Source organism: Hippoglossus hippoglossus, chromosome 14 (genome assembly GCF_009819705.1).
Source record: "Hippoglossus hippoglossus isolate fHipHip1 chromosome 14, fHipHip1.pri, whole genome shotgun sequence".
In the NCBI taxonomy this organism is placed as follows: Eukaryota; Metazoa; Chordata; class Actinopteri; order Pleuronectiformes; family Pleuronectidae; genus Hippoglossus; species Hippoglossus hippoglossus.
Window position 1 is genome coordinate 12371490 of NC_047164.1, and position 25109 is coordinate 12396598.

General features: G+C 40.1%; 2 protein-coding genes across 2 annotated transcripts; one reads left to right on the plus strand and one right to left on the minus strand.

Annotated features, from left to right (window-relative positions):
* The first annotated feature begins 831 nt into the window (after window positions 1-831).
* LOC117774757 (multidrug and toxin extrusion protein 1-like) lies at window positions 832-8754 on the plus strand. Its single transcript, XM_034607384.1, has 17 exons — window positions 832-854; window positions 962-1170; window positions 2199-2300; window positions 2481-2549; window positions 2718-2866; window positions 3003-3045; window positions 3157-3201; window positions 3415-3512; window positions 4865-4962; window positions 5693-5874; window positions 6007-6115; window positions 6331-6406; window positions 6642-6711; window positions 6814-6946; window positions 7042-7136; window positions 8062-8125; window positions 8220-8754. The coding sequence occupies exons 2-17, from the start codon at window positions 973-975 to the stop codon at window positions 8459-8461; spliced, it is 1773 nt and encodes a 590-aa protein (XP_034463275.1). The 5' UTR covers window positions 832-854; window positions 962-972; the 3' UTR covers window positions 8462-8754.
* A 2169-nt stretch (window positions 8755-10923) lies between these two features.
* Window positions 10924-23239, minus strand: slc47a1 (solute carrier family 47 member 1). The gene is made up of 17 exons (XM_034607099.1): window positions 22970-23239; window positions 22524-22625; window positions 18992-19060; window positions 18753-18901; window positions 18265-18307; window positions 17281-17325; window positions 16346-16443; window positions 15730-15827; window positions 15442-15555; window positions 15138-15205; window positions 14776-14884; window positions 14106-14181; window positions 13955-14024; window positions 13719-13851; window positions 12585-12679; window positions 12105-12209; window positions 10924-12005 (listed from the first exon to the last, which is right to left on the minus strand). The coding sequence occupies exons 1-17, from the start codon at window positions 23180-23182 to the stop codon at window positions 11631-11633; spliced, it is 1962 nt and encodes a 653-aa protein (XP_034462990.1). The 5' UTR covers window positions 23183-23239; the 3' UTR covers window positions 10924-11630.
* Between the last annotated feature and the right edge of the window lie 1870 nt (window positions 23240-25109).

Here is a 25109-nt window from a genome sequence, read left to right on the forward strand (position 1 = left end):
CACAGCAGAGAGGAGCACATCACTGATGGAAGGAGTGGATATGAGCGTGTGTGTTGTTTTACAGTGATTTACCTCAATGTGGGGGTCTGTTTGACTTTTAGAAATATTTTAAAGATCTAAGTGCATGGCCTGAGGTGCAATTACTATGCTTTCAAATCAATCCATTTGCTTGTTTGACAGCAGAAAAACATGCCATCGTGCCAAAGATTCACAATCTTTCAATTGATCCTGGGTGTGATATGGGCGTAACATGCAATAAACCATCCAACCGCCTGCCATCTTCCATTCTCTTTAAAAGCCAGGCAATGAATGCTGCGCCGCCCGATTTGAAATGATCTATTGGAGTTTGGAGAGGAGGGTTGTCCTGGGACCGGGGGGATCTGCCCGAGTATTTCAGACGTATGGCACATTCCGGGGCCCGGGCCATTTGGAGCTTTATAGACCAGAAGCAAAATGTAACTTTGAAGCAGTGAGAGACTTCTACAAGAGTTATGGAGATCACCTTTTAACTCATTTCCCATCCACAGTAATAAATTGTCACCATCATAACTTCCACCTCCCATCAATGCCCTGTTAATGTCAGTATGAAAGTGCTGCTGCTCATACAGTTTTGTATTGACTGTAGATTTTTTTATACTTCTACTGAAAACATTCAATCCTTTTATATTTTGGCAGCCGAGAGAAAAACGACCCGCTCTGTTTTGGCAGCGTTTACAGTGCACAGCTCATTGGTGGGTCGGGGGTGGGGAGATCTGACTTATAGCAATGCCCCGTCGTACTGTATCTGCCCACCCTCACAGACAGAGAGCTCAGTGGGCAGGCTCTGCAGGCCTTGGTTATTCATTATTACCCAGGTAATTGGTTATTGATTACTCCCAGCCTTTTTGCCCTGTGTCTGTGGGGTTTGTACTGTACGAACATCACTCAGTTTTCAGGACTGAGCTCTGTTTTCCTCCAAAAGCTCATTTCAGAATGGAAGATTTAGCGACAGAAAAGTCATGTAAGGGAGTAAATGGACAGTCCCAAAAAGACAAATCACCTCCCGCTGCGGCTGCTGCTGCTCCCAGGGTTGACTCATGCTGCGGATCCTGCCTGAGAAGGATCAAGCTCTGGATACCCGTGGACTACAAGAATGAGATTGTTCAGTTTTTAAAACTGGCAGGACCTGTGGTAAGATTGTGTTTGGATAAGAAAGTTGACAAGTTGAGTGGGATTTTACTCCAACAGACTTCACATTTTCAAAGCTGGGGGTTGTCAGTCTGCTGCAATATTCAGAAAGACTCAGTGTGAATCAAATTTAGACATGGGAACATGGAAAATATTTTCTCTTTGAGGATGTTAGGACTGCGTTTTTCTACAACCACCAATAATTACAAGTAGTTTGCTATGTATGCCATTTAGTACCAAAATAAAAGCAAATCATTGTGAGTTGCTTTTAATTTGAAAGGCTTACATTTCTGTGTAAATACCAGTAATTCTTTGCAATTTGCCACTAATTATCAACATATATTTTAACAGCAGTTAACAGATCAATATTTCCAAACTGGGATGAATTAGAAAAGTAATAGATACAAATCTTTATTGGTCACGATATGTTGCCATGATGAAGGCCTTGAGGCTGTACCAGACAAACACAATGCGATAGGTTGGGTAACAGACCAGAAAATTGTTTAGTCGCACTCTATTAGTATTTGAAAGGGTTCTGTAAAAACCTAGACATTTAAGAAATTAATCTAAATTATGTTCAAATTAATCAAATCACAGTTGAATATCAGATTTCTCTCATAATCTCACAATTATAGACTTGCGTGTCTATTTTTTTTTCAATATCCCTCAGAAATAAGGTGTATTTGCAAGTGTCTCCTCAACAGAAACCTCTATGTTTGTGCAAGTTTCCTTTTGTGGGAACTGCTTGATAAGGCTGTCAAAAACCTACACCCGTAATTACTAGAAGAAAAGAGAAGTAGTGAGGATGTTAAGAAATACAAAGGAGCCGCAGAGAAACACCAAAGCAGAACACGTCAGCTGCCACAGCAAATAAGAACATTTTCTTACCTCAAGGCCTTTTGAAACCATGATTTTGGATATTTTTTATGAATAACAACTTGTGCAAACGTGTAAAGTTTCATTCATGTTTGTTGAAGTTCATTCATGGCTTTACGGTTATTAAATACACGGAGCGTGTTTGTGTTTCCCAGTTTATTTCACAGTTGATGAGCTTCCTGATCGGCTTCGTCAGCATGGTGTTCTGTGGTCACCTGGGGAAAACGGAGCTGGCCGGTGTGGCTTTAGCGATAGCGGTGAGAGAGTCCTGCTTCTGTTTTTATTGGCCAGGACCACTGCTCATTCTCTTTCATAAAGCACTGCTTTTAAATTTCACCATTTGTTTCATTCAGACATTTACTTATTTGAGTGTGTTTTATTTTCTGTCTTTACTACATGAATATTTATTATAATATGGATATTTAATCTCACTACAGGTGATAAATGTCTCAGGTATTTCCATTGGCTGTGGTTTGGCGTCAGCATGTGATACACTCATATCTCAGGTATTCCACTCATCTTATTTATACAACCAGGTCAGACCCGACCAGATGTTGCTGTTTTCACAATATGCTCTTTCACATCTGTTTCCCTGGGCCAGTGTTGCTCTTTGTTTCCTTGCACATGAGCAGGTATTGCTTTATTTTCCTGTTCCTCTGACCCGTTTCTTGCAGACCTATGGGAGCGGTAACCTGAAGCGTGTAGGGGTGATAGTCCAGCAGGGAGTGTTGATTCTGCTCTTGGCCTGTTTCCCCTGCTGGGCCGTGCTCATTAACACTCAGCCCATTTTGCTGGCTGTCAGGCAGAGCACAGAGGTCGCCAGGTGATCGCTTCCCTCTTCCACATCACTGCGTCACAGATGCTACTTCAGATGTTACATATACACTTATTGCTCATGAGCTCCTCAGTTCTTTATTTGCACTTATTTATCATTTTCCTTTTTTCTATCTGACATAAAGACTCTCACAGCTGTATGTGAAGATCTTTATGCCGGCTCTGCCAGTGAGTTCAGCTTCCTCCATGTTTCATTTTTTTGTATCTGTAGTGAATGGTTGTTGTGTTGCATTATTAATCTAATCAATCCCATTCATTGCATCATGTTGGTTTCTGCAGGCTGCCTTCATGTACCAGCTGCAGGGGAGGTATCTTCAGAATCAGGTGCGTTAGTATGTGTGTAAGACCATCGGTGTGAAACCAAGTACTGACTGGAAGTTTGTCTGTAAATAGATCGTTTTGAGCGTGTGTGTGTGTGTGTGTGTGTGTGTGTGTGTGTGTGTGTGTGTGTGTGTGTGTGTGTGTGTTGGAAACAGTGCGAAAGGAACAAACAGCAGGTGCACTGTTGTGTTTGAAACAACTCGCTCTGGTTCACAGGGCATCATTTGGCCACAGGTGATATGTGGAGCCGCGGGCAATGTTTTAAATGTGGTAATCAACTACGTCTTCCTCAATCTTCTAGACCTGGGGGTCTTGTGAGTATAGATCCATAACCGAACCTATCATTACACTCCCTATATTTCAGACCTTTTATACCCCTATACAAGCTAGGACGCATGTTGCTAGCCATTCCAAAATCTAGGCTGAAAACCAACAGAGACTAAGCCTTTGCCATGAGGGCCCTTACACTTTGGAATGATCTGCCAGAAGAGATTAGACTAGCAGAATCGGTTACCTGTTTAATCTCACTTCTTTAAAGGGATAGTTCACCCAGAAATGAAAATTCACTCATTATCTACTCACCACTATGCCGATGGAGGGGTGGCTGAAGTGTTTGAGTCCACAAAACCCTTTTGGAGTTTCAGGGGTAAACAGCGTAGCAGCCGAATCCAATACAATTGGACATATATCACTGAGATTAAAGATAGCAATAGAGGTATCGAAGGTCTTGAGAAAGCCTAATTTACCATATCTTTATGGCATCAATTACATTTTGGACAGCATTTACCATGCACCACACTTTACAGTTTTTAATTTGTGCGTTAATTTAATTGTTGTAGCCTCATTGTTTAAACAAGTTGTGTTTATTTGTCTTATTCATACCTAATCAGTTTTTCAATGCAACTAAGAGTTTTCTATAATTATTTAAAGATTTATTTTTAATGTTGTGTAGCTGCTCGGCCGCCTTAAATTGTTATCACAATTGGCAGCTTTATGTTGTGTTTTTTCTTCAAACGTATAAAAAATAACTTCAAACGTATAAAAAATAACAGAAAAAAAACAAAATGCCTCCATACTGCTCCTGTGTTGTCATAAAAGTGTCTGCAAGTCTTTCAAATTCGACTCAAAACGAGGTAATTTCCACCGTGTTTTAAGCCTTAAAGTCCACCAGAAGTGGATCAGCTAGCAGACGTTAGCATTTCCGATAGTTCGCTAATTTCTTCAATTGTATTGGTTTTGGCTGCAACTCTGTTTTCCCCTGAAACTCCAAAAGGGTTTTGTGGACTCAAACACTTCCCCCACCCCTCCATCGGCATAGTGAGTGAATTTTCATTTTTGGGTGAACTATCACTTTAAGGCACATCTCTATAGAAAAGCTTTTATCACATGATATCTATGACTATTATTATCAGTATTGTAATTTTTATAATTTTTTACTCTGTGACTTTCATACTGTTGTAAAACACTTTGTTACTTAAAAGTGCTACACAAATAAAGTTATTATTATTTTAATCTTTAATATCTGAAACGAATCAGTCAATCAGAGTAGGGATGCATAGATCATTCTGTTGATTATCAATTTCAAAAGTCAACTGAACTGATTAATTTATATGAGTTCAGATTTTAATGTTCTACTTCTTGTTTAATCCTTTTTACTCCACTAAAGTGGATCAGCAGCTGCCAATGCCATCTCTCAGTATTCCCTGGCTGTGTTCTTGTTTGTGTATATCTGCGCCAGAGGCCTGCACAAAACTACATGGGACGGTAAGTTTAGGGTATTAACCTACTCTACTCGAGTAGGGATGACTTTTTATTTGACAAAGAGTTCTGGAAGAGTTCTGGAACAAATATTGAGGCTAATTGTGATGAAAGTAGAGACTAAGACAGTATGACTTTTATTTCATTTAATGTAGTCAGAGGGATTACTGTGAGATAACTGCTCCATTTGAATGAAAATGCTCCATAAAACTAAGCATACACTCATAGTGTTGAAAAGTGTTGCATAATGCTGACAGGTGTTCCTTTTATTTTGTCCACCACATTTATATCAATAAATATAGAAATAAATATCTGTATGATGCACTGTAGTTATAATCTTCATGAATGCAGAGTTTATTGCAGGACTTTTGTATTAAATCTGAGATGCAATTTATAGATGTGAGTCTTTAGTCTTCTGACGTCTTAAATTTTCCACTTGCCTGTAGATGAAATTCACATTTCCTGACGTTCAGCTGCATTTAACAAAAGACTCCCTAGCTTTCTAATTAATTGGACTTAACTGAACTTACAGATATTATTACTATCTCTATTTTATCTATGATGACCAATTGACAAAGAGATTTCCCCCCAAAAATAAAAAGCAATTCAGGTCTGTTAAATAAAGCGTTAGGGCAATTCAATATTTGTAATCCTCCCACTGAAATGGCAGCATCACATTTCTTAATGGGTACAACCACATTTCACTGAATCCCTCGTCCTTCCTATACTCTCCCAGGTTGGTCCCTAGACTGTCTGCAGGAGTGGGGGTCTTTCCTCCGCCTGGCCATCCCCAGCATGCTGATGCTCTGTCTGGAGTGGTGGCTCTATGAGATTGCAGGGTTCCTGGCAGGCGTCATCAGTGAGGTTGAGTTAGGGGCTCAGTCTATAATTTATGAACTGTCTGTCATCGCTTACATGGTAACTCCTCTACATTATTCTACTGAAGCTTAATTCAAATTTAAGCCTTTTTCTTGTTTTCTTTGAATCGTGCTAAAGTCAGATTTGTGGGTTTTGTCCCGGTGTTTTCATTGACACCATCCTGTCCCACAGTTTCCAATGGGTTTCTCTGTTGCTGCCAGTGTTCGGGTTGGAAATGCTCTCGGTGCTGGGAACACAGAACAAGCCAAACTGTCCAGCAAGGTCTCCGTCATCTGTGCATGTATGAACCTAATATGTAGCTTGACAAACTGTATTTACACCACAGTGAACCAAAAGTGTAAAGTGATGTTGTTTTCCTCATTTGTTCTGATCTACTACCCTATTCACCAAAAAATGTTCCTTTTCTCTTTCTTTTTTATTTTTAAAATATTCTGCCTGGTGCTCTCATATGTTGTCCACCGTTCCTGAATAACATGCTGTGTTTCCCATGCCCAGCCATCACCTCATGTTTCATTGGAGCCTGTCTTGCTGCGTCTAAGGATGTGATCGGTTACATTTTCACTGCAGAGGAGTATGTGCCAATTCTGACACTTGTGTAACATTCGTAGGTTTGCGCAGTCTTAGCTTAAAAAACCAATAACTAACAGCCTTGTGTAATATTAACCAGCGCAGTAAGCTCGGAGTTTGTTATGTCACCGTCTTACACATGATAGATGCAAGTTATTTCATTTAAGAGCATTTCAAACCGCTTTGCTCTCACTTGTCTCAGTTGGTATTTGATTCTCATATCTGTATTTTACTTTTAGAGACATTATTCAAAGGGTGGCTGATGTCATGCAGATGTACGGTTTCATCCATGTTGCTGAGGCCTTTTCGGTGAGACTCTTGGCTGTAAAGGTCATGTTATCCCACCGCTGAGCAACGGAAACCTGACTTCTCAGCACAGATTTTAGATTTCTCTTCGTTTTGCCTCCACAGTGTGTGACAGGAGGTATTGTCAGGGGAGCAGGGAAGCAAAAGATTGGTGCTCTGTGTAACCTGGTGGGTTACTACTTCATTGGGTTCCCTATCGGAGTGTCTTTAATGTTCCCTGTCAAAATGGGGATAGTAGGTGAGACAAGTTGACACATTGTTTAGTAAGTCACAGTCTCACTGTATGTTGTCCCTTTGAACTAATAAACTTTCCTCTTTGTGTCTGTGTTGCAGGGTTGTGGTCAGGGTTTTTAATCTGTGTTGTGATACAGTCCACATTCTTTATAGTTTTCGTATGCAAACTAAACTGGAAGAAAGCCACTGAGGAGGTGAGTAACTCTGCATCTGGTTCGATGAATAGCCAGATATCGATATATTTATAGACAACGTTCACATGGACTGCAATATTCTGACTATTGACCTCATTCTGTTTATTATTCATTATTTTGATTATGATGTTTACATGTGTTGCTAATAGAATATTCCATTCATATTCCTGTTTACGTGTTACAGAGCAGGTTTGATTGTGACTCATGTCATCATCACGTCCTCTACGTCATACATTGAAAAATTAAAAAACCCAACTCTGAAATTGTTTAATGCACAATGTACCTTTTGTACGGTGGTCCTGAAGTGAAAATCACAACAGCAAATCACAAAACACAACAACAAATTAATAAAGCACAATGGCAAATCTGTTAAATCCTAAATACAGACCATGCGTCCGTCCAATCGGCGATGAGCTTTGTCCATAATAAGTACCCACCTTCTCCATTAGATGTTTATGCTGTTGTGTTTTGTGATTTCTCATGTTTACTTCTTTGCTGATATATTTTCTTATTTGTTATTCTGTTTTTTTATTCGTAGTCGTGCTTTATTTGCTGCTGTTTCTTTTTTACTTGTCAATGTGCTTTGCACTTCAGGGCCACCGTACTTTTTGGGTGTTTTCTTTGTAATTTTCCCAACACTTTAATTCATTTTTATTTTCCCATTATTTTTCCAAATGTTGACATCGCAAAATGCTATGAAAAGTCATAGGGTTTATTGCCAAGTAGGTTTACACACATACATATATATAGAATATGCTGTTTACATGGCGGTGTCTTATTCAGACTGTACTAATCTGGTTAATATCAGAACATTGTTGTCCATGTAATCACGTCTAATACCCATTCTTGTGTTTCTCGTTCTTATATTTGTTTTTTTAAATGACTGATTTAAATTGATGATGTTGTTTTAAATGTCTCTGAACAGGCGCTGGTAAGAGCAGGAGTCCACATTACAGAGCGGAACAAGATCTTTGGGATAGAAAATAATGGTAAACACAAGCTACCAACAGATAACGTGGTGACTTCTTTGTGAAAACTATTCCACAAACAGCCTTTACCATTTTTAAAATCTCTGTCTCACAGCCCAGGACTTTGGTGAGAATCAGACCCACATAGAGACGTGTGGATCCAGTTCTTTGAGTCCAGTAGAGGGGAGGCTGGAGGCACTCGATGCAGGTCAGCAAACCTCACATGACAACGCGGCTCTGTCAGTCAGGCAGCTGGTGGTGCGACGTGGGCTCACTGTACTGTTCATGTTCATCATCCTCGCTGCTGGAGTCTGCATCAGTGAGATGCTCGTCAGACTGCTCCAATTAGACGAGTGACCACATACACGCAGCACCAATCAAAGCGCCGCGATTCTGCCTCTCAGATTACAGAGACGTACAGAATGTTCATGTTTAGCAGTAAAGCATTTAAGGGGGTAAATATAGGAACACGTGCAGTGAGCGAATCAACAGTCAGGAGTGTAACACATGAAGTCCCTGTTTGTGTGTAACAAGAATCACAGCTTACTATCCCCCTATGTAAAGCAACCTCTAAGGACCAAATTCTATTCCATTCAAAATCTCAGATGTGTTATAATAGAAATAAAGTAATAGCTGGCATTAGAATGATGCAGGTCAAACAAGTAAATAAATATTATTTTATTGTATTAAATGAGTGGAATCTTCATTTTTGGGAACTTGAAAAGTTCATTCACTCTTTCCCTCATTCATATTTCTAAATCTATAAATGAATCTATTCAACAGTTCAACCCACTCACTTTTGCAGCTGTTCCATTTGTCATCTTTTGGCACATCTAAAGAAACAAAGCACAAGCTGAACTGAACAAATGCTGTAAAGACATGGGTGCGTACGAAGGTCTCTCCAGTCAAGACACTGACAGAATATATGTCCTCATCCTGCAGAATATAGACGGAATAGATGCCACAATTAGAATTAGGATGATTAAATGCTATATTTAGGCTACAGCGGGTCTGTGGGTGTGTTTTCATCATCCAACACAGAAGAGCTGCTCTTTTCCTTCGGTTTATTTTTCTTTTGCTTTGATCTACGTCGCCATTTTTGGTGATAATGAAACGTCTGTGCGCTCGCGCTGCAACAAGCCTGCTGGATGGAGACACGTCAGACTGAGCCAATCAGCCTCCTATTGCTCACTCGGAAATAGAGAATTCAATCCTGCAAAAGGGCAAACTTTATATTTTGAGAAATATGCTCATTCGTTTTCTTCTGGGCAATTATATATCGATCCCATTTTAATATCTATCAGTTAATTGGGTTTGCTGATCTTAACACAAAAACTAGTAACTCCCAACAGTCCTTTTAAATTTAATCAAACCAAATTTTACACAATCAGATATCAGTTCTCAGAATATGGCTACATTTTCAGACCAATACCCTTGGATTATTTCTGGACTGGGAAAGCTGTTGGCTTGTATCTGCAAAGGCTTTCAGGCTAGCTGCTTCCTGCAGTCCTGGCTAAGCTAACAGACTTGCAAGTAGTAGAAATCCCATCTAACTCTAACCAGAAAGCAAATGAGGTTATTTCCCCAAATCTGTTCCCTTTTATGCGTCTATAAAAATAATCAGATAACAATATGTAGTCCAGTCATATTTAAATTTTAGGCCATGGTCAGAATCTCCTGAAGGGACTTTTTTCTTTCAAGGAGTAATTGTGTGTAATTATTTGATACACAAAGCGCTGACGTCATCACTTATAAGCCAACTAACGTGACTTTACAGTCAGCTCTAAAATAGTATTTTATTTATGTGAACTTGTTCAATTGTTGCTTTTGTCACTATCAAACTGTATGTCCATCTCTCTCAAGCGCCTAACACCACTTTTAATCCAATGCAAACATTAACATTTTAAATTATTTATATGCCTGTTATACCTTTGCTCTTCATTACTATGTAAATATTGGAAAGAGGTGTCGAGATGTGGTTTAAAAACTCGAAAAAAAACACATTTTGTTTACAGCATCAATTTTCTTTCAACATTCCAACTTCCAAGCACATTGAAGTTCAAGGAGCAGGTGAATGCACAATAACCTTTGTACAGTATCTTCTGATTTATTCATTTCAACAGCTTTTAACTCCAGAAGAGCTTTATAGGTCTGTTTCCATAAAGGTTTTTAAGCCAGTGCACCCACAACCCACTGTTCTCCTTCCCCAAACTGACACCAGCACTGGATTGCAACAGATTGATGTCGGCAGCAGTCACATAAGAAGCTGCATATGAATTTATCATTATTATATGTAAATAAGGCTTGATTCATACATGGTTAAATCGTTGTCTGAGCCTCAGTCTTGCTCATCAGCGGAGACACTGACTCACAGAGACCGGCTCCTCACAGAGACTGTAATCTTGGCCTGCTCACCTCCAGAGGCTGCAATCAGTAACATGCTGTGGCGTCATTAACAAGTGACTGTGTAAAGATCTCCTGTCACTGTTATACAACGAGAACTTGTGATACAGTCAATGAATCTCATATTAACTTCTGGGTTTTGTTGCTACGTGGTACAATGACAACTGGAATTTAATCAAGTTATGGCTGCAGTTAAAATAAAAAATGTGCATTTTCTGCCATTGGATATTGGACACTGTGATGTCAACAGCAAGGTCACAATAATTTGTGGTTGTACTTTTTAATCTTTCCTTCATATCTGCATATTTACATCTCAGAAAATAAAAGTTCAAGCTATTTAATGCAAATGTCTTGGTGTAATGATATTTTGTGTTTTTTTGGACTTGAACATACCTGTGTATTCTTTATATTTTCCCACACTTTAAAAAAATCATTTTTATTGATTTCAATCAAAGTGCATTACATCATTGGCCCTAAATATACAGTAAAAAATAACTCTTATTATTTATCAAACACCTGTGTTCTAGAGATTGGCAAAAGAAAAGTAGCATATAGCTCACTCATATAGAGTTTTACATATTTACATGTAAATATGTCAATTTTACGTTGCATATTTACAATCAATCAAAAGTTAAAACACGAGAAAATGATTTAAGAGAATATATGTCACAGTGCAATATTTAAATCGAGACAAGAATAGTTAAAAAAAATCAAAGAGTGTCAGTGGAAAAACATTTGTTCCTTGATTCCCACATGGTCTCTTAGTGACAGGTTTATAACTAATGTGTCCTCTTGTCCCAGTTGAGCATCTCAGGCTGTGCAGGTTAAAACATGATCTTTGTGACAAGACCTTTGTTCAAACTGTCACTTTCAGTCTCTCTTGATATTTCCTTGGCTACTTCTCTGGTATTTCTCAGCAGAGCAGAATGGACACATCTTTTTCTCTGTGCGTAAAAAAGAGGCAGCAGCCCCTGTGGAGCTGAAGTTTTATAAAATGACAACCTGAGTTTTTTTCTACCTGAGTTGTCATTTTGGGCAAAATTCAACACTTTTTCTCTCTAGTTGTGAATTGTCAGTTTGTCAGAACTGTATTCAGCTGCTACATTCACAGGGGAAAGTCGGCTCAGAGGGTCGGGATCAGGTCCAGAAGAGCCGACGGGGTGGGAGTGGAGACATTGGCCCAGTTCAGGGTGAAGTTGGACATGCTCTGAGTGGAGGGCTCTGGAGCAGGGAACGCGATGTGGAAAGCAACACCTACGGCCAGAATAAGAACCATAACCGAGACTATGAGTCCCCGACGCAAGATCAGCTGAGTGACAGAAAGTAGCTCTTGAGTGTTGGTGTTTGAAGTGTGTTTGCTCTGCTCAGCATCGCCTTCAGTGCCCCGCGTGCTGGTGTTGTTGCCCTCGGCCTCGTGACCTGCTTTCAGCTCCTGATCCTGGGTGTTAACTGGACTGTAGCCATCTGACTCCTGAACGACTTCTCCGTCCGACTGGGCCTTCAGGGTGCAAAGATGATGCTGTTACTTAGTGTGCATGTGGAGTGTGATAAAACACACACATACAAAGAAGTGAGAACAATCTACATGTGCTCTTACTTTGTTAGGGTCGTCAGGGACGTCAGGCACCATCGCTTCACTCAGCACTGTACTCACAGGGCGTTTTGGTATCACCACCACTTTCTTTCCAGCTCGCTGTTGAGCCTGAAATCACATTAGAGGGGAATTCATGACACCCATTTTTATTCATGTAGAAAAATCTCTTTCAGAGGTTTCAGATTTGTCACCAATAACATCCGCTTTTCCTTTCAAAAGCCTTTATTAAGACTAATTTGTGACATGTTTGAGTGTGTGTCTGTATACAAATCATGTAAACAAAAGACTTTAGATCAATAATAATGTTGCTACAGGGAAAGTGCTGTAAGGACGTAACAATGTAGTGATGGGACTGCCGCCTAGTGGCCGCAGAAAATGTACCCGATAAGACATTTCAGTTGATCCCATTCACACTCCTGTAGTCAGTCCTTTCTGTCTAGATGTTTAAATACTTCAGTTTACAGGATGATAAGAAGATCCTACCTTTTGTGTGACTTTCTTCCAATTTAGTTTGTAGATGAGAGTGAGGAAGAAACCCGTCTCAAAGAGAACACATATTAGGATACCCAGCCACAGGCCTAACAGGAGAAGCACACAAATACAGATGATTTAAGTAAATCTCTCCAGTGTTTTCACATCATAAATACAAGTAAAACCTGGATAACAAGAGAAAATGTACATAATATTTAGTTTAAAAAGCTCCAAGATACAACCACACAAGTAACTGACATGCAGATTTTTAGCATTCTAACATAAAAAAATAAATACAAATTAAAGTTGAAGTGGATGGTAATATCATTAGTTTTGTGACTTTATGAATATTAAAATTCAGATTTGATGATGGAACTGGGGGAAAAGTGTGGAGGTCAACAGGATGATTATAATACATCCTGAATGCAATATAAATATACATAACATAATGTACCAAATTTCATGTTATTCAATTAAATAGTCTCTGAGGTATTACATGCTTTTTTTAAAAGATGCATTTCTCACTAATGTATACTGAACAAAACATATTGCATATCTTATTATGATTATGACTATTATGATTATGATTATTATGATTATTATTACACTCTGAACTACTCTGAAAGATTAATTCAAATCCATTCAACTTCCTAAAGAGCTTCACCATCAGGTTGGTTTCCACATGGAACAAGCACAAAGATACACACCTCACAAGGTCAGAGCTTTAAGGCACGTTGGGTGTGTGTGTGTGTGTGTGTGTGTGTGTGTGTGTGTGTGTGTGTGTGTGTGTGTGTGTGTGTGTGTGTGTGTGTGTGTGTGTGGTTTGTTGGTATAACTAATGAATACCTATTCAAATATAGACACAAATATTTCAAACTTCTGCTGTCGTACTTCCAAGTTGCTGCTCATTGGACGATACAAGAAATATTCATGACCAAGTCAATGTCTGTGTCATTCAAGACAATGCACTCGCTGATCAGTGTCAGCTGTTGCATTTAAGAGTAAAATTATGAAAGTGTGTAAATAATAACATTTTCATCCTGAGCCAAAAAAGGGTTTGGTGTAAAATCACAGTAATTAACAGCTCAATTTAAATTTCATTTATAGCTTATTTGCAGAAACTCTCACAGATAGAGTGAATATTACCTAATATTCTGAGCTGGGCAGCAAACATCAGAGCTACTCCCACTGGCAGACCGATGCAGTAGTAACCCACCAGGTTGGACAAGGCAGCCATTTTCTGCATCCCAGCTCCGACAAGAATCCCTGAGCAGACGCACTGAAAACACACACAGTGAAACAAAGAAGTATAAAGCTGTACTACTCAACATGAGGGTTCAGTAATTAGACAAGATCATCTGTTCTGTTCTGTAATAACGTACCAGGAGCGCATCAAAGAATTGTAGAAATGTGTAGACCGTGAAGCTCCCTGAGACAAGCTTCACGATGTTCCTACAAACAGTAGAAGATCATCAGAAAACAGAGTTGTCTTCACATGGTGCAGAACTGAATGGATGTTGGTGTGAAACTCACTCATCAGAGGTAAATATGTAGCCAATGACGGGCTTACAGCCTGCAATGACGATACCCTGGAGCACGGCAAGCAGTCCTGCAGCAAAGACATTGTATACGATACGTAAGACCTTCAGATTCACATAAAACATGTCTGGTTGCATCTGGTGTGCACTGTATCTGAGATCTTTAACTAAAGCCATTTTCAGACATGAAGTCCAGAAAATTGGGTCAAGATCAGGTTCTTTCACATGTGAAGAACTCAGCAGGAGATTGTCCGGTTCAGACGTGTTCACAACAACAGGAACATTCAGGCGAAGGGTGGCTTCTGAGGAGAGCATGCACTGACAACCTTGTCGGCGTGTTGATCGTGTGTGGCAACTCTTTGTCGTCCTGAGATTTTTGTATTCTTAAAAAATATTTCAGGACATTTTCCTGCTGTATTCTCATATGAGCTCACTCTGACATTTTCCAAACATTTTACTCGGGGGCTGGCAGGAAAAAGTTCTGGAAAATGTCCAGAGCAACTGATTCAATCTTCTGCGTTCTCACATAGAGCCATTGGAGAAAATTACAGGAAAATGTTTGGACTACAGTGCATGTCTGAAAGCAAACTACATCAGGGGTGACTGTTTAACTGTATTATTATAATTTATACACCAGGCCATAATACAATTGTGTCTCTTCATACCTGATAGAACCAGGGCCACTTTGCTTGTGACTATGGCCCTGGCGGTGTGTCCGGCCCCCAGTGCATTGCCAACTCGCACACAGGTAGCTGCTTGAATACCCAGAGGGACCTGCAAAGACCCGGCCTCAGTGTCATTTACACATTCAGGAAACTATTTGGTAGAAATGCTTATTCTTCCAGAGAGTGTTTATCAACACTATTGTCAAGCCATGTGAATAAATCTTCAAACAAACAGAAATTTTATAAAGTTTTAAGCTAAGATAAATTGACTGGCTCTTTACAGGAGTAAAAAACATTTTTTTATCAACAGTAAATAATTGCAGAGTTATTGGTAAATGATATAACTAATGGGTGATACATACCATATATGTTATGGCTCCTATTTCCAACATAATATGCTGGGCAGCAAGATCCAGCTCACCAAGTATACCTGGTATGATAAAGGTCAAATTAACAAAAGAAATGAACAAAGACTTTAGCATCACGCCTGAAAGCTTCAGGAAGAAATTGATCAAACACAGGAAGCAAACTGAACCTAGGATGGTGTTGGTTTATTAATCTGATGATGGAAGAAAAAATATGTCAAAGAGACAAACATTTTTGATTCATTAATTTCTATGTTAGTCCAAAACCAGAACTTTAAAGTTTTTTAAAGAAAACACTGACCTGAAAAGAAAGAGCCAATTTCCCAGATCCACCATTCAAAGCAGACCATAAACACACTGGGAATAGCCAGCTTCATGTAGGAGCCCCACTCCTGCAAACAGTCAGTGGACCAGCCTGCAGATGGTTTCACAGGGAGAAAACATACTCAATATGGCCTGTAGAGGACGGCAGATGACCGAAGACTGCGTACAGTTTCTTTTGCCTTTTGGCCTAGATGCATTTCTAGGAACGTAAATTCTGACGTGGTCATTTAGGATTTGATATTCATGTTTGTGTGTATAAATTCACCTTCCCACGTCTGCAGATGGAGCTTCTTCCATCTGATGTAGCCAAACAACAGCAGGCAGAGGGTGATTTGAGAGAGGCTGTTGGCTATCGCTGATCCTCTGCAAACACACACGGCAGAACATCTTTACATATTGGAGAGGTGTCTGCTGACGTCTAACTGTGACTCCATCCCTCTCTTCAGGCAAAGACAGGGGGAAGGAAAGAGTCATAGTACGTCAGCACTGAGACAGTTGAAGTTATTGTGGTTTGAGCACACTTCATGTCTGACAGTCTTATCCTTGAAGACTAATAGGAAAAAAAACAATGAATCAAATGTTTGTCCAGCTGGACTTGGATCCACTCCTGTCAAAGCTCACCCTCCTTTCTTTACTCGGCCTCCCTCTCTAAATAAAGTAAAGATAATAAACATCAGTGTCGGACTGACTCAATTTGATCAGATTCTTCTCAGATCAACATTCTAGTCTAATGAGCTCCGTGACCTCCTGTCCCCTTCGTTCCAAACCCATCCACAGGACCTCTCCTCTCTGAACAACAGTGAAATGATCAGAGGAGCGACAGAGTTTCTCCAAAGGCTTAACTACTAAATTTCATTGGTCAGCAGAGAGGCAGCACTTACATGACGCCCAACTGGAGGCTGAAGATTAAGACGTAATTGACCCCCAGGTTTAAAATGTTTGCCGCTGCTGCCGTGTACATCTGAGGAAGAATAATCCCCTGCCAAACAAAAAGGACACACAGTCAACTGCATGAACAACAAACTGAAACTTAACTTGATTTTGATTATTCCTCAAAGCAATGTCAGGAAAAAGTTCCAATAACAAGACAAAGACAGTCGTGCTAGCACCTTGGTGAACTATGCTGTTCTTAGGTACAGAGATTTAACATCAGTGCCAACATCAGCATGCTGACATACTCCCCATGTGCGAACATGGACATGTTTTTACTATGATCACTATTTTAGTTTAGTGTGGTAGCATTTGCTTATTGGCACTCAACACAAGTACAGCTGAAGCTAATGGGAATGTAATTTGACTTGCAGGTACAAAGTATTGACTGTATAAAGATGGACAACATGACTGCTCCCCATAAGTGAAGCCAAAGCGTCTTGATTGCCACCTGGTGGCTGGCTGCATATAGGTAAACCCCTTCCTCTGTTTTAGATGAGAATAAAAAGTCAAAGTGTCAAAGTACGCGTCAAATAGATTTTTTTCAAAGATGTCCAGTTCTTATCACACCGATGTACAGTGTGTCAAAGTACTGTGGCGCTACTCCACTTCACGATCTACTGCGTGCAACATGGCAGCGTTTGTAGCTGGGAATTTTTTGTTAAGGGTATAAACCAGTGTATTGGACAATTTCAAATTTTGACCTGAGGTGTCGCTCTTAAAAGATCAGTGGACTTACATATTTCATCCTGTGGGGGACGTTAATGTCTGGATCAAAATTTCACTTGTGAACAAATGTGAGCCTCATACTACATGGCTTAAAAAAATATTATAATGTCTTGTATTAATCATACATAAATTCAGTGCAGCGGTTTCGTGGACTTACTTGGTTTTGTAGGTAGGAAACCTGCAGGTTATACAGTAACATGGCCTGTAGCAGGGAGACACAGAGGGAACAGTTTACAGAAAAGAAGTGGCACAACTCTCAGATACCACGACTGTATACATGTCCAATAATTGATATGTTGTGTGTAAATCGGGTTAACATGCTAACAACGTGATGAAAATATTAATGGGGAATATTCCAATTACACCACCTGACTTTTACTAGATTATCTGGGTCAAATGAAGGCAGTAATTGGAATAGGTACAACATGATGGATTACTCGTGTTGATTTTGAATCACTCTGGCATTCATACAACTTCATTGGATTACAAGAATTAAACATTTCACGACTCAACACACTTATCTACAGCTGTTTTTATCCCCTGCATTGCAGAGATACAGTTGCTCACATTTTTCCATTATTGCTTTTAGAGAGAAATGAACTCAACAGGATTAAAATTTTGTCGTGCCATTATTTTGTGTTTCTGTATTTATGCTGCAGTTCCAAAGATATTTCAGTTTAGCTGCCTCACATCCTTTACACAACATCCAAAACGTGTTTTAAATTCAGGTCCTTGTTGAACTTGGGTCACGTCAAAGCTTTAAGCAAACACTGGTCAGATTATTAACAGTGTCAGGTGAGAGAGTGCATGGTTTGAAATGAGGCCAGGGAGTTTTCTGTTTTGGTATTTTAACTGAACAACACTGGAACACACATCAGTCTTTGGATGACTTGAAGACTTGATCGGAGTTGATTCCTTGCCTCATTCGCCACTTTGCATATTCTAGGGTTCTCTTTACACCTAAACTTGATTTGCATTTCTTCGTTTAGTACTGAACCTCCGACTGATTCAAATATGCCAATACTGTGGCTCAAGTAACTGCAGAAATATAACATTATACATGTGTTGAATACGGCAATAGAAGTTGTGATCCCCTGGGAGAACAACAATTCCCGGGAGTGTTTTAGTTTAGTGCACTCACTGGAACAGCTGGTAAAAAGGCCATCACGTAGAGTTGGGCAATTCTGAAGGAAAACGAAGCAACATTAATTTAGTGCAGTGAAAACTTTGACAATAGGTCTACAAGTCTATATGAAAGCTTTGTATCTAACTTACTTTGTTCCCTCAATATGAAATACATACAATGATATGAATCAAATTATACTGCCTGGAGATGCATGTGTAATAATCACATATATTTAAATGTAGGAAAACTACAAATGCAATGAATTTTATGGATGTTTACATATACATTTATAAATGCCCAAACAAAGCTGAACTTATACACATCCACACACCATACCTCTGTAAACACTAACCTGGAATAACCTAGATGTCAGTGATACAGTCAATTAGATAATAAAAGCCAAGGGACTAAAGATAAAGGTAATGATGAGCTTTTTTTTTTTTATCCTTAAACAAACAACAGTTTGCCCTCAATGGATTACGAAGACGATGTGTTCAGTGTACCTCACCACTTCGGCCTCTTGGTGCATGATGAGTAGTAAGTTGTGAGAGTTGATGAGAATAGCCCAGCAGGGCAGACAAAACAGCAACAGGATGAGTGAACTCCTCTGTAGGATTACTCCCACACGTTTCATGTTCTTGCCGCCAAATGTCTGCAAAGCACAAACCACAATTATATCTGATTACATATGTTCCAACGCACAACAAAAAATAATAAGGTGGAGATACGGCGGTTTGCTCACCTGAGAAATCAGCGTGTCACAAGCCAGGGCAAGGCCATAGCCTGTTGAAGTGGTGGTCACGTTAATGGTCTGACATGCGGGAAATCAGACACAAACAAAATCTGCACATTAGGTTTTGGCTGTAAAAATAGATTTCCTCATTCTCCTTTTTTGTCCATGTCTGTAACTTTGAGTAATACATACATTTATGTAATGTCTAGACACCCAGCTTTTTTACACCTCCGCTGTTTCTGCAGCTAATGTGAAGGATTCCAGACAAAACAGTCCAACAGGCATTATGTTCACACACATCAATACTATACGTCAAGAGCAGAAACGGGGCTAAAGCTGTGCATGATGGGGATATGCTGCCATAAAAGCAAAGCAGGAAGATACTCCGTCTGCCCATCATGTTTTACCTACTCTGACATACAACATGATGGGCTTCATTTTGATGATGGGAGCGAAATGCTGTGTAAGTTATGGAGTTACAACAGTATATTTGATATTTTCCTGGCTGAGCACAAGCTTTGAAGCATGTATATGGACTGGACAGGCAGTAGCACGTCTAGAATTTTTCTAAAACAGGGGCTATAGTTTGTTTACGTTTAACTCTGTGAGCACATTGTGTTCCTCCAAAAACGTAGAAAATAAAAATCTGTGTTTATTGTTAGTATTGTTAGTAAGTGAGTTCAAGAGCCAATCAGATTTCAACGGGTGCCAGTCCCCCCCTGGCTTCACCCCTGGATCCGTCCCCTGCATACAGGGCATTTTGGCTTGCTCATTTACTCCACTGTCAGTGTGTCCGACCTCAGACCATCATGCTCTTACAGGTGGACATGGACGCCACACTCTGGGAAGTCCAGGAAGAAGCTCAGACCAACTTTTCCAGAATATCATGTCTGAATCTACTGTATTTGCCATTCTTCACACATCCCAATTGGTCCGGCACCTGACCAGATAAGAGTTTACAGCCAGTTGGAAGTAAGAGACACCCTGTCAGCAAGGCCTCTTATCTGTATTCACTCACTCAAATCTTCCAGCATTCAGGCATGTCTGACATAAACTGCTGTTGTGGCAATCCAGGCTAGCCTTCAGTGATAAGCACATGGTTCAGTCTTTGAGTGCTTCTGTAGACAGTGACCAGCCAGTACATCAGAGCTTGTCTACAGATGTTGTGCAAACTGTACACCCCTCCGGCTCAGCTCATTATGCTCTTATGTTGCCAAGGGATACATAATTATGACTTTTGCAGTCATGTGGTGGTATAGGGGTTTAGCAGCTTTTACCATAAATCACAAAATCCCACATTTAGAACTTTATTACATTTTCAATTCTCACAACCTTTTCTGCCTGTGACTCAAATTTCTAACAAAGGCATAAAATACCCCAGAAATATGGAAAGGAGATTACTGAATTGACTCTTTCCCTGTACATGACTTAAATACCCCTGAGAGTAAACACCTTGTCAAAGCAAAAGGTGGCTCAGCTACATGCAGACACCCAGGGGGGAAATTGCATAATTTGTTCTACATTACAAGTACAATGGCTTGTTTTGCGATAAGCTCAGATAGCCCCACACGATTTGATTGTTCAGTATAGACTGGATGGTTGTTAAGCTTCAGTCAAGCACAGGTTCAGCAGACAGTGTACAGACACACTGTGGTTGCCACCCTGTCTGTTAGTTTAATCTGCTGCATGGGTTGCTCTTATTCTTGGTCTTCTCAGTCAGGTAGCCCGTGTTTAAATTTGCACCTTTAATGTGAAAGGGTTGATACACTCCATTCGGCTGAGAGTCAACATCCCCACACTGCAGCTTGTTGCAATTTGAAACTCACTGATTTGATTTTCAGGTGGGGACCATAAGTCTCTTTGAACCTCACTGTAGTTACGTTCTGCTCTCACAATTCCTTCATGCGAGCTGTGGGCACCCGACGCCAACACAAATGCTCACACAAGCAAACGTTATGCCATCTTCCCAGTGCCGAATGGAAGATAGCCAAAGTATAAGAGCTTCTGCTGAAAAGAGTTCAACATGTGGTGTAGTTTGCCAAAGACAGACCAAGATGGCCAACCTAACTGGTGCTGACAAAGTCCATGTGCATCATTAATGTGTGGTTTTAGGGAGTTTTCACACCAAAAAGTCCCAAACAAGGTCCCAACCAAGGTTTGTGTCTTTGTTACATTGTTTGCACTTGATCCAGTTAGTTTTGGTTTTCCATTCCAATCTAGGGGCGGGACTAAGGACTTTGTGTGACATACGTACGTTCTGTCATTATCACCTACGTGGGTTGTTTTGAATTATACTTGACTTTGATTGTTTGTCTGTGTCTAATTATAGAGTTACTACCAGCATCACTAAAGTCAGGTACAGTACTCAACACTAGTTTAAATGTGCCAAATGAAAGTCCTTGTTGATTAAACTTTATATATTGGAGACTAAGACTGAGAAACACTTCTGCTTCTTTTTCTTCTTCTAATGTTTGAATCTGTCTCAACTGCAATTTTTCCAAAGTCCAAACTATTCAAATACAAATGTTCACACTGCAAATGAGCTGAACCATGGTTCAGTGTGATCCGGACCAAGACCACCTCTTTTGTCCAGACTAAATTTTGGTCTGGACCGTGGTCCAAGGCAGCTTTTACTCCTGTTATTTTTGTTCAGACTGACCTAAAACATCTGATGGTCCAGACCAAACAAGGTCGGTGGGGAAGCGCCTTGATTTACATTCTTGTTATGTCGTTTTGCTTAACATATTTCTGCTGCCAGTCTTGGGTCTCGCAATAAAGACATTTAAATCTCAATGGAATTGAACTTGGGAACATTCACACATCATTCCAAGGTGCTAGCTGTAGCCTTGCAGTCACATTAGATAAACAGCTTGAAGATGTTGTTTTTGTTCTGCTACACAGTAATCAGTTACCAAGCAAAACTAGATAGATACACCTCGTTTACGTTTGAGTTAACTGCTCTTCACAACCATGGCCTCAGCTTGTGTGTCGGCTGAAAGGTTAGGACAGTCAATTGTGGCATATCAACAATGGAGTATCCTCCATTTTGTTTCGTATAGACATCTGGTCCTGTTTTAAGACTCTGGACTTCTGAGAGGAGGTTATAGGGTTAATTGAGAAAATGTGTGCTGAGTTAAAATACTTTTTTTCTGTTTGTACATCTATTGCATAACAGCTAGTTACTGTTTTACCTGTGTTCTCCGGTCTGTACCCCATGTGGCATGGCAGGTGTTGATGTGAGGTTTTGTTTTGGAATATAATATCAGAGTATTGTATATGTATGATGAGGTACGGACACCACATCACATCAGTTACTGAAGATCTGTGATCTCAGTATAATATTGATAGCAACTGATAGTAGATGTCCACTGCCCTACAGGTATACACAAGTATAGAGATGATCATGATATCCCTATATAGAAGAAATTATAGCAACATCAATGGCAGCAAGAGAAGTAGAAGTAGTGGTTTTATATGAAGAAGAATTTATATACTTATAATTACAATTTGTCTATATGCTACAAAGGAGTATAGGTCGTACCGCTGAGGCCAGTGCAAATCCTGCCAGCTCTGCATTGCCAATGTGACCACAGAATATGGTGATGACAAACGTCAGGAGGAAGCTGAGAATCCGAGACAGCAGCTGTAGAAACAAACAGAGATTGTTTCCAAACAGCACATCTTTGATCAGGGGAAGCTGATCAAAGCGGCAAAGTATTGCCGTTAACGTGTTCAGACAGCTTATCTGTTAACGTAAGTTAAAGAGCAGTGTTGTGCAATCAGCGTTGACTGACATGCAGCATAGAAACCATGTTATTTCAGCTTTTGCATATTGCATATACATTTCAGACTTGATAAATGATTGATCTGATTATATTATGTAACAGGGCACATTCAACAGAAACTCTGCAACAAATACAGTTGTTTTACAGTTGAGGCACGAACATACCAATCCCCCCACCAGCGCTTCAACTTTCCCCTACTCACCAGTGGGCCCGTGAGGTGTAGGACTTGGTAGAGTTCCACTCTGTAGGCCAGTGGCAGCCACCTTTTCACCCATGCCAACTGACACAGTTTGGAACTGGCTGCTGCCATGGCCTCGTCTTCCTCAGCCTCGGCCGCCTTGGCAGCAGAAAGCCCAGTGACGGGCTCTGCACCCAGCGAAGGGGGTGCAGGTTCCGGGGAACCCAGCTTCTCCATTTAATCACAGAGAATGAAGACAGATGAGTGAGAAGGGAGAAAAACTACGGGACAGGGGGAGGGAAGGAGGGAGGGAGGGAGGGAGGGAAGGAGGGAGGGAGAGGGAAAAGAGAGAGCAAGGGTAAGAGGGTCAGTCGGTCTATCTGGGTTTAGAAACACAACACATGCACTTCTTCAATGTTATTGATTAAATAATGTGGTTTGGCGGGAGGATGGGGTTGAGAGAATGAATACAGGAGGGGCAAACGAAAAAAAAGGGGGTCAAAGCAGGATGAATGTTTGTTGACATGAGACCAGGGGGATACAGCAGGTGAGTGAGTGAGCGAGTGAGCGAGTGAGTGTGTGAGTGAGCGAGCGAGTGAGTGAGAGTGATTTGTTAACATGATTCATGCGTGTGTTTGTGGGTGTGTGCGTGGGTAAAGAGTTTTTTAAGGTTAGGGTAAGTCATGAATTGGTGATGGTTGAGGTTAAGGATAAGGTTTTAGTTAGGCTGTCCACAGCAATGAAAGTCAATGCAAAATCCTAATAAGGATAGTTGTGTGTGTGTGTGTGTACAGGGCTCAGCAGTAATCTGACGAGGAATGCCTGTTCGCACGCTGTACACAAGCAGCTCTGGCATCAACAATATAAAGGCTTTGATTAATACCTACAAGTTTTATGGTTAAATTTTTGTGTTTGTGTGTGCACATGTAGAACCACTTATCATATCTGCCTCTCGGTGTACTTTGACCACTGACATGGGGTTGCCATCCTCAACTCGGTCACATGCTCACCAGCTGCATTCGTAATTTTTTTTCCCCTGGACAGAGCTTAGTAACTTATACATTTATTTATCTATCTACAACGTACTTCGCTCTAGCTTCTCAGAAAAAGGCAGGACCAGGAAGTGCAGAGTTGATCATGTATCATTTGGGAAAACAGCATGGCCCAATTCCCCGTCAGTCTAATTCAGTTGTAAAGACAACGCGATCAAACACTTGTTGACCTTTAGTATAAGTGACAACAAAAGCAGCGATCAGCATAGATAGTAAAGCTGAAGACACTTTAGGTGTGTGTGTGCGGAGGGGCGGGTTACTAGCTCGACAATTGTGCAACATCATAAGGAACACATTCTTCCTACATGTGCTGCAATAGCTGCAAACCTTTAATCTTTGATCCCACTGATTTTTTTAAAGAGCAGATAGAAGAAGCTGTCAAAGGTTGAATATTACTAACCAACTTTTTAAAAAGTCCAGTGCTTCTAATGCTTTGAAATTCACTTTTGAAGGACCCCACTTGTACAAACATACAGCAGATATTAAATAACTAAATTAATGAAATAAAGGGTGTGAATATACATCACACCGAGATACACTGAAGCATGAATGATTGAAACCATAACTTGTGAGACTCATTAAAGGTTCAGTGTGTAGAATTCAGGGACAAGCTACTGTGGTAGCTTTCAGTTGTCATAAAAGCTCAAAAGGTGTTTAGTTTTTCCAGTTTGGACTACTGTAAAAACATAATAATAATAATAATAATAATAATAATAATAATAATAATAATAATAATAATAATAATAATAATAATAATAAACAAGTATTTAAATACAATGGGCCCATTCTAGAGTAAAGAAAACAACCGTTCGTACAATTTATATCATTACACACTAGTGAAAACATATTCACTTTCTCCCAATAGCTCCCTTTCACCTGAATCTTACACACTGAACCTATAAGTGACTGCAGCTGAAGAAACCCTTTTCACTTGATCAACGTCTCTCTCTAGTGGGGGGGAGAGGGACGGCTGTTGTACACAGTCACTACATTCCTACGGATCAGTGATCATATCTGTGTGAGGCAGCTCGCTCCTTTGCTCTGCAGGAAAACGTTTGATGTCAATAAGGTTTGGTAAGATCATGATGCCGCGTCTTGCTGCTGCTGGTGAA

Coding starts and splice junctions, on each gene's coding strand:
- LOC117774757 (XM_034607384.1), top strand. CDS start 973: ATGGAAGATTTAGCGACAGAAAAGTCATGTAAGGGAGTAAATGGACAG. Junction 2,550..2,717: donor GTGATACACTCATATCTCAG/GTATTCCACTCA, acceptor CGTTTCTTGCAG/ACCTATGGGAGCGGTAACCT. Junction 3,513..4,864: donor CTTCTAGACCTGGGGGTCTT/GTGAGTATAGAT, acceptor ACTCCACTAAAG/TGGATCAGCAGCTGCCAATG.
- slc47a1 (XM_034607099.1), bottom strand. CDS start 23,182: ATGGAGAAGCTGGGTTCCCCGGAACCTGCACCCCCTTCGCTGGGTGCA. Junction 18,308..18,752: donor CAAGAGGCCGAAGTGGTGAG/GTACACTGAACA, acceptor GTTTTCCTTCAG/AATTGCCCAACTCTACGTGA. Junction 17,326..18,264: donor CCTTTTTACCAGCTGTTCCA/GTGAGTGCACTA, acceptor TCCCTGCTACAG/GCCATGTTACTGTATAACCT.